Raw genomic sequence first — 14,065 nt, 5'->3', positions numbered from 1 at the left:
GGGAGCCTGGCGGACCCCGCCCCGGTGACCCCACTTCCCTCTTCATGCCCATGGGCATAGGGTCCCCAATGATGTGTGCCCGGCCCAGGGACCGTGCCTGTGGGTGCCCCTCGGAAGTCTCCACGGCGTTTGTCCCAGGCTCGGGCACCTCCTGGGGTCTTTTCTGGACAGTGGGGCTTGGGAGGGAACAGTGCCCAGGAAACAACCCAATATCCGATTTTTTTTCCCTTGCAAAATGCTCTAAGAGCGTCTGGTCCTTTTCAGTAAGTGATTATGATTACACAAAAGAGGCCGGAGGTGGGCGTGGGCTTGCTCCTCCCCACAACCTCTACCCCAGGGGACAGGCAGGCGAGGCCCTGACCCACTCCGGACACGCACCCCGATAGCTGTGAAAGCAGGGTCCCTCCAGGGCGAGGCAGGTGTGCGGCCGCTTCCGTGAGCTGGACAAAGCAGTCTGTTCCTCAACGTCGTCTGAGCACTCACCACTCCCGGGGTGGGAGGTGTGCTCCAGAGACTCCGGGGAGGGTCCTGTGTCCTTGGCCGAGGACCACGCATCCGCAGTCCCACCGGACGGCTAGACACAGGACCCCCGAGGGGCCGGCTGGATTTGCCTTCCCCAGCACCGTGGGGGGTGTCTCGAGACCATCCTGCTAGACCACCCCTTGAATGTCCTTAATTCCACCAATGAGAGCCCGCTTCTTGATCGATCCCGTGTTTTGATATCCCGTCTGCTCATCGGCAGAGCACTGGCCGCCGGCCGGGCTGTGGCCGGCGAAAGACTCCGTGAGCCGTTGCGGAGTGCGCGCCCCTGCCTGACGCGACCCCTCGGCGAGCGAGTCCAGAACGCGGGGCTCCCACCCCGTTCATCGCAGTCGTTGAACCTTTGGGGGGCGTCCAAAGTTACAGCGCAGGTTCTCGACATCACGGGGTGCCGGCATCTCTAACCCCCGTGTTATTCCAGGGTCAATGGTATACTCCTGTTTTTCTCCCTTACAGCGAATCCCAGTGGTTGTGCAAGAGGCGTTTGAAGGGAACAAAGCACCAAGTGAACCAGAGTGGAGCGCCGCACACCCTGGGCTGCCAGCGTGGCCTGGGCAGGGGCGCACCGGGCCCCGAGTTGCCAGCTTTCCGAGGGTGTGAGTCCGCCGGGGACCCTCCTCCGGCCGAGCTGGTTTCCTGGCTGCTTTGTGGGTGTTCCTTGCAAAGACTGCTGACGCTCGAGGAATTAAATAATTATAATAATGATGATGAAGTAGAAATGGCTTTCCCAGCTGAAGAGAAACTGGAGAGGAGAAGGAGGTTCCCACACCGCCTTATTGTTTTTGGCTCCGAATTCCCACAGCCCCAGGGGGGCGGATGTCTGGGCCCACTGCTGGCCTCTCTGAGCTGGGGTGTTGGTTGGGGGCCACCGGGGACCCGTGGGGAATTTCAGGGGTGGGGATCGCCCGCCCCGAGCACCAGGCCGGGAAGGAAGGGCAGAGAAAGGGGCTGTCTTCTGTCTGGCCTGGCTCTGCTGTGCAAGCCCCAGAGGCCTGGAGACCAAGCCCTGCAGGGGGACCAAGCCCTGCGGGGGGACCTGCAACGCCGCAGACGCCGGTGTGGCCGCTGGTTCGCAATCATGGCTCCCGGCTGCCGCCTGACGGGTCCAACCAGAGGACCTAGCCATGGCTTCCTGGGTGACCCCAGGACACACGGGCCCGAGGAAACCGGGGTTCCATGAAGAGCCGGATCCCGAAAATAAAAACACAGAAGAGAAAAAGAAACAATCGAGGCCCCTGGAACCCAGAGCCTTCCCCACAGACCGGATGCTGCTGGGAAGGTCCGAGAGACGAGAGGGGGCGTGTCCGTCTTGAGGGCACAGCAGCGGAAGGCAGGGCCTGCCAGGGCGAGCAGGGAGCCTGCAGACGTGAGACCGGCATCTCCCTCCAGAGACGTGCTTGACCTTGGCGGGCGGTGAAGGGCAGAGACAGGCGGGGAAGAACTCTGAGGCCTTTGTCTGGGCTGGGCATGCAGCACGTGCTGGCGTGACGTCCTCCAGCGTACCCCGCGTGAGCCGTGCCATCTCTGTCCCCACTTTGCAGGTGGGAAAATGGAGGCCCTCGGGGTCCCTTTGCTCGAGGTTCCCTCCAGCTGGGCCACGAGGGGGGGCCGGACTGGGCGACGGATCCCAGTGGCTCCTACGCCTGGCGGTGGCTGCCCCGCTGGCCCTTGGCTCCGAGCTACACCCACCTCCCCGCTGAATCTCCGGGCTCCTTCTGTGACCTCAGGCCCTTTGCACACACTGTCTGTCCCCTCTGCCAGGCGCCCGGGCTCCCTCCTCACTCCGCAGGCCTTCGGCCAGACCCCTGAGAGAACCCTCTGTGCTCGGGCCTCGCTCACACCAGCCTTTCCCCGTACAACTCCGATTAAACAATTATTTACGTGGCCCTTCATTCAAAGGCAGCCAGCCCCCCCACGGGAGAGCGAGCCCCAGTAGGGAGGGCCTGGGGACCCGTCCGCTATTTTCCCCTCCGTCCTGGCCCACAGCAGGCTTGTGATCGACACACGACACACAGGTGTCGAACAAACAAATGAATGCGGAGAATACACGTCTTTCCTGGGGGAGGGCTGGGGGCTTGGTCTCTCCTCCCCAGGACGACCGGTCCCTGTAGGCAGATGCGAGTTTCCCCCCGGGGAGAGAGAGTGACTTTCGCGTAATAAAACAGCTCGCAGGAAGTACCGTGTGCGCGTGTGCATGGGTGTGTGTGGACGGGGAGACGGCGGTCAGTTGGTCACTGACGGCAGAGCGCCCCCGGACCTGCCCTGGGGACTCTTCAGGGATACTAGTTGGGGGGCCGCCGAAGGAACCCTGTTTCATTGCACTCCGTGGTCCCCCCTGGTTTCCGGCGTCCCTCCCGCTCTGGGTGACGCCGGCTGCTTGTTGCAACTCCAGGCCGAAGGCTTACCTGCTTGGGGCTGCAGCGCTAGGACCAAGCAGCAGCGGGTGGAGGGTGGCAGCGCTTTCTGCCGGGCGAGAGGGGCCCCTCCGACAGCAGAGTTCGGACTTGTGGGACGGCGCCCTTCCCGTGAGTGGGGTCTTGTCTTCAAAAACATCCGCTCGTGACTTCTCTGTCATGGACGCTGGTGGCTCCTCGCGGCTGATTAAGGGTTCCCCCAGGGACTCCTCTGGGGAGGGCGGCTGAAGAAGAGGGTGGGGGGCCTTCCTCACAGGAGAGGCGGCCAGCACCTGGGGTAACAGAAGCCACCTGGAAAACGACCTTTTTCTGGTCCCAGCCCGACGGGGCCCGTGAGAAGCAAGGCCCAGGCAGCCGGCCCGCCTTCAGCCAGTGCCCCGAGACCCTTTCCAGTAGGAGGTACTGGCTTTTTGCTGTTCTGGAATTTTCCTTAAAATAGCCTTTTTTTTTTTTTTTTTTCCTGGAAGGAGTTAAAAAAGAAAGTCAGTTTCAGAGAAAGCATCTGGGAAGTGGGGACCAAGTGGCGCTTCCTCAGCACCCTGGCTGCCACCGAGCTGGGAGACAGCAGCCAGGTCCTGGGTGCTGGGAGTGGGGTGCCCAGCGGTGAGCCAATGTGGGTGACTGGCACCCGCAAAGGGGGCCGAAACACGCAGTGCTCTCCTCCAGGGCGCTCAGGCTTGTGGACTGGTTGGGGATAGGCTGCGGTGAGACTGTGCCCGCCTCATCCTGTTAGCCCGACCCCTGGCCCTGGGGGGCCTCCTACAGTTCCCTGTGGGCGGAGAAAGGCCAGCGCTGCGGGTCTCCTCGCCCGGTGACCCCTCCTTTCCTCCAGCACACCCCTACACCCCTTCCCCACCAAACTCCTTTTGTCTGCTCCCCTTGGCTCCGGGCTCCCGGCTGGGCAGCATCCGAAGTCTCCAGCCCCCCAGAGGGTCTGGGCGGGCCAGCTGGGGGCTGTGCTCCACCCCCTCCCCCTAGGACCAGCAGCCCGCGGCGGGGGCACCCCGGAGCCGAGGCCAATCGCCCCCCTCCCCCAGCGTGTGCCATCTGCCGCCTGTCAGCCTCTCTCCGCGGGCCTCGATCCCAGGCGCCGGCGGGGGTGGGGGAGCAGCAGATTCAGCCCCTCCTTCCTGGCTCCTTCCCAGGCGCCTCGCGGCCTCTGCCCTCGCTCTGGCCCTTGGCACCCCCCCCCTCCCCCAGTCTAACCCCGGCCGTCCGGGAGCTGCAGGGGGCGGCTCCCACTACTCTCCGGGAAGGCCGAGATGTTGGACACTCTCAGGCGGAAGAGCTGGGGAGGGCGGTGACCCGGGGCAGGTGGGAGGGGGGTGACAGCCTAAGCTTGGGAGGGGTCCCAGCTAGGGGACATCTCTGTCCTGGTCCTGGCCCCTCGGGGGACCCTCGCTCTCTCCCGGTGCCAAGGTGTTCTCCTCCCCCACCCCCACCCGCCCTCGATCCCTAGCCGCGGGGATGCGGGGTGACATCAACCCCAGAAATCAACTCAGCTCGGAGTAGGAGCCCGCCGTCCCAGACAGGGGAGCGGGGTCGGGAGGGACGGCGGCCGGGCGGGGGGCGAGCGGGCTGGGGAACGGCGGGGCGCAGGCGCCCAGCTTGAGTCGGGCGCCGCTGCCCGGCCGGCCCGGCGCGGCTCTCCGCGGGCAGCGGGTTTTTCTGTGAAAGGTTGCCCTGGGTAACTAGTCTCCTAGGGGGCACAACCCTCCCCTCTCCAACTGGCAACTTATCGATCTGCGAGATTGATAACCCCCAGTGCCGCGCCGCGCACCCTCGGCTCTCCCAGCTCTGGGGCCAGTCGGCCCAAGGTGGCGCCACTCGCTCGGGGTGGGGGTGGGGGTGGGGAGGGGGCGATGGCAGGGCCGACCCCCTACCCTGGACCTGCTCGCTTGCAGCTCGTGGGGGAGGGGAGGCTGTCAAGGATCGGTCTGGGGGAGCCTCCTGGGGCCGACTCCCCCCCCCCCCCCCCAGCCCTCCTGCCGCCTTATTGGAGATCGAAGCCTCAACTGGTCTAGAGCTGCAGGGACACAAGACGCCCCCTGGCGGCTGGGGCAAAACTTTGTGACGAGTAGGAGCGGTTTCTTTCCCCAACAGCGAGGCGAGGCCGCGCTACCGTCAGTCAGGTTTGGGGTTGATAGTCTTTTACAGTCTGAAGAAGTGCGCAAGCAGACGCAGGAACGCTACAAATGCGGGTTTTGGGGGGAACAGAGCCAGTGGCTTACGAGTCTGTGGATATGGGGCCCCGAAGGTCTTCAAACACTAACGCGTGGGCAAAGCCCGAGAGCGAACACCCCGTCCAGGGACAGATAACTCTTGTTCGTAAGGCTTAATTTTCGAAGATGGCAATGCTGGGGCATTCACCCCAGTTTGCGCCCCCCCCCCTTTCCCTCACTTTTTGCAGTTTGTGATGCTGATGCATCTGAGCGAGTCTGACAGCACGCGTGGGCCCCGTGTCTGTTTCCTTCTCCCGCCCCCGCTGCCGCCAGCGCCGGAGTCAGCGCCCCGCGCGCCGGTGCGGTGTCCGCGCCCGCGCCGTGCCTGCCGCCGCTGCCGCCGCGGTCCGGGTTTTGCGGGCGGCCGGAGCTGTATTTCCAGCGCTGTCCATCGCTCGGTGCTGTTGGCCCTCTCTCCGTCTGATCCGAGCCGGAGCAGTGCGGGGCGCCCCACGGGATCAGAGCGCTCCCCCGCCGGGACTCCGCTCCTCACATCCTCCTGCTGGGACCCGGCTACATTTCCAGCCAAGCCTGGCTTTATTATGTGTCTCTGCAGTGCAGCCCCAGCAGCCGGATCGGGAGGAGGAGAGCCAGCGACCACAAAGAAGACAGGAGCGCAAGGGAGGCTGGCGGGCGGGCCGGCGCCGGCTGGAGCGCGGAGGAGCCGGGGCGCAGCCGCCACCGCCGCTGCCCGGGAGGACGGGAGCCCAGCCGCCGCCTGCTCGTCCTACTCCTCCGCCGCCGCCTCCCCCTTCTCCGAGCCCCTGGCCCATGGAGGCAGCTAGCGGGGCCGGCGACTCGGCACCGGCCTGGGGATCGGCTGCGCGCCGCGCGTTGAACGCCGCAGCCCGAGGGCAGGCAGCCGCGGCCCCGCGCACGGGCTGAGCGATGCCCGGGGCACGGGCGCGCCTGCCTGCCGCCGCCTGAGCGCCCCCGCGCGCCCCTTCCTCCTCCGGGGGGCCGGCGCCGGACCGAGCCGAGAGCCAGAGAAGGGGGCGTGAGCCAGGGGCCCCCCGAGCTGCGGCTTCTGAGCCGCTGAGGCCGCTTCGAGACCCCCAAGTAGGCTGAGTTGAGGGACCCCCCCTCCCCATCCATCATAATCTCCAAACCAGGCGTTTGGACATTTTTTTTTAGCCGTTAATATTTATTATTATTATTTTTTTGTGTGCGGCAGGGAATAATTTGAAGGCTTCCCCCCCCCCGGGGGGTACTGAGCTTCCGTGCTCCGGACCGCCTCCCGGTCTCCTCCCCCCCTGAGACCCCCTCGGCTCCAGCCCCGTCCCCCCTCCTCAGATGGGTTCATTGTGAGCTCCGCACCGGGCTGCGTGGCCGGACGCCTGCAAACTTTGCACAAAAATCCGGCAAGGGGCGGAGGAGAAGGAGGAGGAGGGTGCGGGTGGCGGCGGGGTGGGGGAGGGAGGGAGGGGGCCGCAGGGGCCGGGGGCCGGCGGGGGGTGGGGAGGGGGAGGGGGGCGGCGTTTCTTTTATTTTTTTTGTTTTGCATAACTCGGCTCGGCCGAGTGGCCTCCGGACTCCCCGCGCCGCTGGGACCGTCGCTGGGACCGCGAGCCCCCGGCTGCCGCATTGCAACAGGCAGGGCCCCGGCGCGCCCCCCGGGCCTCCCCCCGCCCCCGAACGGCCTCGGCCGGCCCGGGCCGCCCCCCCAAGGGAGGCCGCCCCGGACCTACGATCCGCTCCCCGCAGCCGCCGACCCGGCTGCAAAAAAAAAAGTTTCCGAGAGGCAGGCGGAGGAGAAGGGGGAGCAGGGCGGCCCGGAGCGGCGGGGGGCGGCGGGGGGAGCCGGCCGCGCAGGGCGGCGGAGCGCCGGGAGCCCCGGACATGTCCAGGCGGAAGCAGGCGAAGCCGCGCTCGGTGAAAGGTGAGCGGGCGAGGCCCGGCGGAGGCGCGAGCGGGCGGGCGGGCGAGGAGGGAGGGAGCGAGCGGGGAGGAGGGACCGGTGAGCGGGCGGGCGGCCGGGGACCCGCGCGAGCGAGCGAGCGAGCGGGGAGGCGGAGGCGGCGGCGGAGGAGGAGGAGGCGGAGGCGGAGGGGGAGGCGGAGGCCGAGAGCGGGAGGCGGAGGCTGCGGCGGCGGAGGGGGCCAGCCGCGGACACCCTCCCGCCCGGACCCTCCCGGGCCCGGCGGCGCCGCCGCCCGCCGGGGACCCGGGCCTGGGGGCGCCGCGGAGGGGCCCTCGCTGCTTCCTGCGCGCCGGCCCCGGGCCCGCGTGGCCAATCAAGGGGTGCGGGCCCGACTTGGCGGGGATTGCGAATCTCGGCGGCGGCGGCGGGCGGGCGGAGGAAGGAAGAGGCGGTGAGGCCGGACGCCGGAGAGGTCGGCAGCTCCGAGGCCGCTCTTGCTGGGCCACGGACCTCGCCGCCTTTCCTCGGCCCCCACCTTGTCGCCCCGGGACGCCGGGGGCGGCGGGCGTTGCTTGCAAGCGCCCCGGCCGCCGGGTGCCCCCTGGCCATGCCGCACACCCGGCTCGGGGCCCCCACACTTCCTGCTTCTTCCACCGAGGCCAACCTGGCCCGAAGCCTCCGCCAGGAGTTCATTGTCTGCGCTGAGCTGGCGGGACGCGGGTCCCCAGGGGAGCCCAGCGACCGCCGTGTGCGGCCCTCCGTGGAGGGCGCCCGGGACCTGTCCCCGCACATCCGTACTGCACCCTGGACACTCAGGCCAGGTTCCAGTGTGGGTCCCTGGAGTTCGTGCGTTTGTGGGGACAGACAGACACACACACACCCTTTCACCTCCTTGCTTAGCTTTCTATTTACACCGAGGGCCCCCAGCTGGAGGGGGGGCCCTGGAGAGCCGAGGCCCCAAGGAGAGGCCATGGTCGCCCGAGCCCCTCCCCTGCCCTTCTCTCCCCATGGGCTGGCCTCTCCAGGCCTGGCCTGCTGCTTTGTCCCCATTCTAGCCCCTCGGGTGGGTGCCCAGCGGCCTCAGGAAGTGATAGAGGAGGGAGAGGATGACAGCGGCTGAGTCTCTGGAGCCAAAAGTCCCGAGGCCCTCGCCTTCTCCCGACTCCCCTGATGACCTCTGGCCCGGGCTCCAGGTCTGCTCTGAAAAGTTCATTTCCTGGAGGCCTGCGAGCGGGCGCTGGGGCCTGGCTCCCTTCCCGCCAGTCTGGCTGGGGCTGCAATGGCTGGGACTGAATCAGGCGGCCGCGTTCTGGGGACACCCAGCCGTGCTCTCCCAGAGTCCCAGGAGATTTGGGGCACCCTGCTGGGCAGAGCCCTTCGTTGTCCTCTTAGAAGCACCCCGGCTCAGTCCAAACTCTCGGCCACCCGCCTGCCGCCTTTCCTCTGTTTTCTTGAGAGAAGTTGCTTTCTGTCCCCTGTCCCTGGCGGGCGGCCCGATCTGGGGCAGCCTGGCCTGATGTGCAGGACTGGGGGTCCAGAGGGTGTTCCGACGCAGGACAAGGAAGCCCGAAGAGAGGGACCCCAAGAAGGGGACAGGAAGACGGCAGGCATTTACTTGTCCTTTGGCCGCATAGGAGGGCTCTGCGGTCTGACATTGTATTTGATTTCTTGCCTCTTTCTCTGGCTCGCTGCTTCCAGGGCCAGTCAAGGTGGCCCAGAAGAAAATGTAGGACCCGGGCCTGCAGTTGGGAAGTCAGTGTTACTGAACTCAGGCTGTTGATTTCTGAGTGGAGGCTGTGTTGAGGCACAGATTTCTTGTAAAGGAAGAGGCAGAGCTTACCTGGCTCTGACCCCCGCCCGTGCCTCCCAGCCTCCTTGTTTTGGAAGGCGAGATGCAGGGAGCCACGGTGGAGCTGTGGGCAGTGAACAGATGGGCGGGTGGTCCGCCGTTGCCTGGGCCTGATGCGGACACACTTCGTGTGTCTGCGAGAGAGACTCGAGCATGGGTCTTCAGCCTTTCGTGAAACGAACCTTGCCGTGACTTTAACTGAGTGACTCTAAATGTGCCTGCATGGATGGATGGCAGACAATTCAATCGAAGTGATGGTGGTGGGGGGGGTGGGGCACAAGGGGCAGGGGAAGACAGCAACTCGGAAGCAAGAGGGGCGCAGGCATTTTTGAGAAGCGTTGTGTACATACGCACGGCACAGCACCCTGCTGCCCCCGGAGTTTGACATCCTCTCTTTCTCCCTGTGGTTCTTGGCGTTTTCCCCGAAGCAGGTACAACTCCAGCCTCTCACCATTTTGCTTTTTATTCAGTTTCCTGGGGTGAATAGGGTAGAGACGTGGCCACTGGTCAAGGGAGGAATTAAGAGAGAAGACAATTTGAATAGATAAGAGTTGCAGCAGGTGACGGATTCACTGCTTTTTAAGAACGGCACCCCCCACCCCCTTCTCCAGCAATATTCAAACGTGCGTGCTGGAGCGCGGACAGCCGCCTACCAAGCATTTGAAACGACGGGTCTTCACCTTTAAAGATGCTTGAAGGTGCTTCTTAAGGAACAGGGATGCCTTTTACATTTGGTTTTATTTTGTGTCGCCTCCACGGCCGCGTGTCCCCGCTAAGGCACAGAGCGTGCCTTGCCCAGCCCGCACACGCTCTGCGGTGAAAGTCGCTGGGCTAATTTGCAATTGATCTTGGAAACGCGGAAGCCCATAGCAGGGAGGAAAGACAGAAATATAACAGTTTCTAATGGATGCTCGGAAAGCGTGCTTTGCAAGCGCAGGCGCTGTGGCTCTGAAAGTGAAACAGGCTCCTTCAGGGGCGGCCGGGTCCACTTCCCACTCACGGACACGGCCTCCCTTCTGGAGTGGGGTCACTTGTCCCCGGGGGAGTGTGTGTCCTTTTTGGGAAAACCCAGCTCCCCGGGAGGGTGCTCCTCAAACAGGGAAGGGAGCCGGGGCAGGAGGGCGGGGGGCAGAATAGCCTCATTGGTTTTCAGACCCTCGTGGTTAAAAACCAACCAACCAGCCAACCAACCAACCCCCTCAACCTTGCACATTACACAAGTCCCATCTTCTGACCGATGTCCGCTCCCTGCACCGTTGTCCCCTGTCTGGGTGCCAGGCGAGGCGGTGTGGCTTGGCAGTTCGGGCGTTTGTTCCCTGTGGTGGTTGAGACCTCGCTCTGGGGGCTGCTCCCGTGCCGTCTCATCGATGCTGTTTGGGGGAGAATCCACGTGGGGGGGTTGGCTCACCCGTCCCCCCTCACCCGCACTGCCTCCTCACATCCACGGAGCAGCCTCTCCGTTCACGCAGAAAATGAACACATCTTTCCCCAGCCTCGGCTTCCAACTTCGGGATAATTGGGGATACTGTCAGTTTCCTCCATCAAGCAACAGCCTGTTAATTACCGTTCTTAATATTAATTAGCAAGGAGGCCGTGTCCACGTACCGCATTCCCCCCCCCAGCCCCAACATCCAAAACTACCCCCAGTGCCTTCTCCGGGCTCCCCTCCCCCTCCGGGTCCCCTCCTCTGCCAGCCTGCAGCCCCTCCGAAGTCCGTCTCACAAATTTGGTGGTCTGGGGACGCGGGAGCAGCGGAGCTTGCCGCCGCGCGTGTTTCCATGGAAATAATTGAGATGTAATAAATAGAGGCGTCCGGAGGTTACAGGTTTCCTGATTCAGCTGAGACCACATACAAGTGTAAATTGTCCAGATTTGTTTGGCTAAATGGACATGATCTTGTAGGAAGGGCAAAAACAAACCCTTTATAGGTCCTTCAGCCTGGCCTGTGGTTGGGGGCGCCCGGCACCGTCTCCTCCTGTGTAACCGCCACCCCCCTCCTCCATGAAGCGCCCCTTCCCAGCTTTGGAAGAGCCCGTCTCACCCTCCGCAACGTCCTTTATGCCGGGTAATTGCTGTGGAGACTCTTACACCTGTTTGCTCGCACAAACTTAGCGATCGAACCGGGGCAACCCCGCTAAACGGTTAACCGTGAGGCGCCTGGGGTGCGTTAATAAGGAAAGGGGGCAAAATGCCGGTGACTTTGCAGTCGGCCAGTCCTCCGGCGGAGCCCGTGAGCCCTGGCAGGGCTGCGGCGCGCCACAGCGCGTTAGCGGAGGAGGAGGGAAGCCGGAGTGCGGCATCGCTGAGCTCCGCGCTCTGGCTGGGGATGAAAGGCTGGGGGATCCGGTTCAGCCTAAATGAAAGTTGCAATAATTGCTGTATCGGTAGCCAACTCTTAAGCTGGTGGCTGTGGAATTCTCCCCCTGATGTAGGATTTAATAGTCTGGCAATTAGATGCATTGATTTGTCTTAACTGTTCATTTGGATGTGTAAACGCAAGAAGCCTGCCACTGGTGTCGGCGGTGCACGCGGGCTGCCTGGCGCTCGGAACAAGGCTGCCGTAGGTGGCTGGTGGGGGTGGGGGGAGAACCGGATGCCTCCAGGCGGTGCTGGAGCCAGTTCCCTCGTCATGTACCATTTCTGCCCGTTTTGCAGTGAAATGAACAGCACTTCTTGTGCAGATACCGTTTAAAAATAAACAACAGTGTCCAGTGATGTCCGGCGAGTGAAAACACCCTTTTCTGCTGCAGGTGCGTGGAGGGTGACGTCTCTGTGTTGTCAGTGACTGCACCCCCTGCGTGGTTTTGGCACATGGCCTGTTAGGGACCAGAGGGAAAAGTCACCAAACACCGTGGCTTTCAGTTCCAGAGGGACCTCCCGGCTGGAAATGGGGAGCTCTCTCCCCTTCCCACTCAGCAGCAGTCTTTGACTCGGGGCCACCTGGACCGGTCCAGCCCTGCAGACGGGTGGGGAGTCGTGGCACGCTGGACGCCCCCCCAACCCGGCAGGCTGTGACACCAGTGGCTTGCGGGGTGTGTAGCGAATGAGCTCCCGAAGACACTAGCGTCTCCGAACTCCCTGGTCCTGGGCCTGTGAGCAGCACCCACTTCTTACACTCGGGCAGCCGCGACCCAGTCACGACCGTTCAGGGAGGAGGGCCAGCTAGCTGGTTTCTATCTATTTTTGTTTTCATTCTCACCTGAGGATGTGTTGTTTTTTTTTTAAATCAGTTTTAGAGAGAGTGTGCACGCGAAACGTCGATTGGTTGCCTACCTTTCGAGCCAAGGCTGGGGGCCGGGGATCGAGCCTGCAGCCTGGGCAAGTGCCCTGACCGGGGATCGAACCTGCGCCCTTTCGGTGGACGGGAAGATGCTCCTACCAAGGAGGCCACCCAAGCAGAGCCCCATCTTTTTTCCACCAAGATGGGCGAGTGCGTTTAGTCCGCTCTTGGTTTGACCGAGGTTACGGTGTGTTCACCCTCCCCTCTGACCCTGTCCATGGTACACGCGCGTTTTTGAAGAATATTATCTTCTCGTCTTGAAAACATTTGCAGTTGATATCGGGGCGCCTTCCTTCCCTGCAGGGCTCGGGGAGTTACGCTAGATGGCTACCTGGGACGCGGCTGGGGGGGCTCTCCGTCACCGCGAAAACCTCACTGCGTCTCGGTCGGTGAATTTGACAATGTTCCTCCCAGCGTGCAAGGGTGTCCTGTGCACACGCACGTTAGTGGGTCACCGGAGTAGTTGTGCGCCCCAACTGGACTCATGAAGCCTGGGTCAGGGGCGTCCCAGCTGAAGTTTTGCACGCCGGCCGTGCAGGGAGAGGTAGGGCGGGGCGGAGTGGGGGGAACTTCCGATGGAAACTTCAGATCCCCAGCCTACCTGCGGGGGCGGGGGGGTGCTCCGTGGCACTCCCACGCCCCGGGGAGGCGCACTCCGTAAATAAAAATACTTTCCCTCTTCCGAGGAGTGCCAATTAGCTGATTGCTCTGTGCGGCTGCCCGGAGGAGAGCACTGTTTTACCTATCTCCTGGTCCAAAGGTTTGATTTCTAACGTCTCGCGGAAAGGATTCTCTTTGTCTTGATTGATGTCGGGAATGAAAGCACGATGGTAATATCCCTTTGAAAGCTATTGTACTGTCAGCCCGGGCTGACAGCGGAGGGCCCCCCAGCGTTATAGATTAGCGCTGTGAAAACACGCCGCGCTCTTTGTTACGTGGCGCTGCTCCGCCGGCGAGTCAATTACCCGATGTGAGCTCAGTTACCCGGTCGACTTGGGAAGTGGCAACGCCGATCGCTCCCTCCTTTCAAGATACAATTTTCCTTTGTGGTTGTTGGTGTTGTTATTGTTTTCTTCTCTCTCCCTTTCCTTGGGCCTCCCTTTCTCTGGGGCTCTCCCGCCCCCAGCCTCTGGGTAAGCCGGGCAGACACGCTCCGGTGTCCGTTGGGGTGAGTCTTGTCTAGAGATCGCCCGGTCGCTCTCTCCGAAGTCGTCCCCTGCGCACTCCCGTGTCCGGGGCTGCGTGCGGACGCAGTGGCCGCAGCAGCCAGGGTCCGTGGAGGACCCGTCCGGTGGGAGGGCAGTGCTGACGACCTCTTCCCCAGGGCATTGTTCCCTGGGTTTGGGGGCCTTGGGGTCGGCAGATTCATTTTTTAAAAACATTTATTTATTTATTTTTAGAGAGGGAAGGGAGGGAGAAAGAGAGAGAGAGAGAAACATGAATGTGCGGTTGCTGGGGGCCGTGGCCTGCAACCCTGGCATGTGCCCTGACTGGGAATCGAACCTGCGATACTTTGGTTCACAGCCCGAGCTCAGTCCATTGAGCTACGCCAGCCAGGGCTTAGATTCGGGAGTTTTAAAAATGTCCTGTAGGCTCTGACCGGGGCTGAACCAGGTTCAGGGTGGGCAGGACCGGGGTAAACAGTTCTGTGTGATGGGAGGTTTATAAGCACTCCAGTTGCAGAGGCTGGGCCTGCTGAGTTTAGGACCTAGAGTCCTGGACGGCGTTTTATATGTGTATTTAATCCTCACCCAAGAGTGTGTTTGTTGATGAAGAAGAGAGAGAACCATCCATCAGTTCCCTCCCCTACATGCCCTGACCGGGGATATTGAATCTGAAGCCTAGGTATGTGCCCTGACCGGGGATTGAACCCACAACCTTTTGGTGTGTGGGGATGAC

At 63.1% G+C, this 14,065-nt stretch overlaps 1 protein-coding gene across 1 annotated transcript in view; it reads left to right on the top strand.

The window, feature by feature from the left end:
- The first annotated feature begins 6,725 nt into the window (after positions 1 to 6,725).
- Positions 6,726 to 14,065, top strand: part of ZNF423 (zinc finger protein 423) — a 247,992-nt gene continuing 240,652 nt past the window's right edge. The window contains exon 1 of the mRNA XM_028534786.2: positions 6,726 to 7,055. Coding sequence (XP_028390587.1) covers positions 7,016 to 7,055 — 40 coding nt within the window. The 5' untranslated portion in view covers positions 6,726 to 7,015. The remainder of the gene's footprint in view (positions 7,056 to 14,065) is intronic.

This window comes from Phyllostomus discolor, chromosome 12 (genome assembly GCF_004126475.2).
Source record: "Phyllostomus discolor isolate MPI-MPIP mPhyDis1 chromosome 12, mPhyDis1.pri.v3, whole genome shotgun sequence".
NCBI classification, from domain to species: domain Eukaryota; kingdom Metazoa; phylum Chordata; class Mammalia; order Chiroptera; family Phyllostomidae; genus Phyllostomus; species Phyllostomus discolor.
Note: the sequence above shows the minus strand (reverse complement) of the source record. Positions and strands in the feature narration are given on the sequence as shown.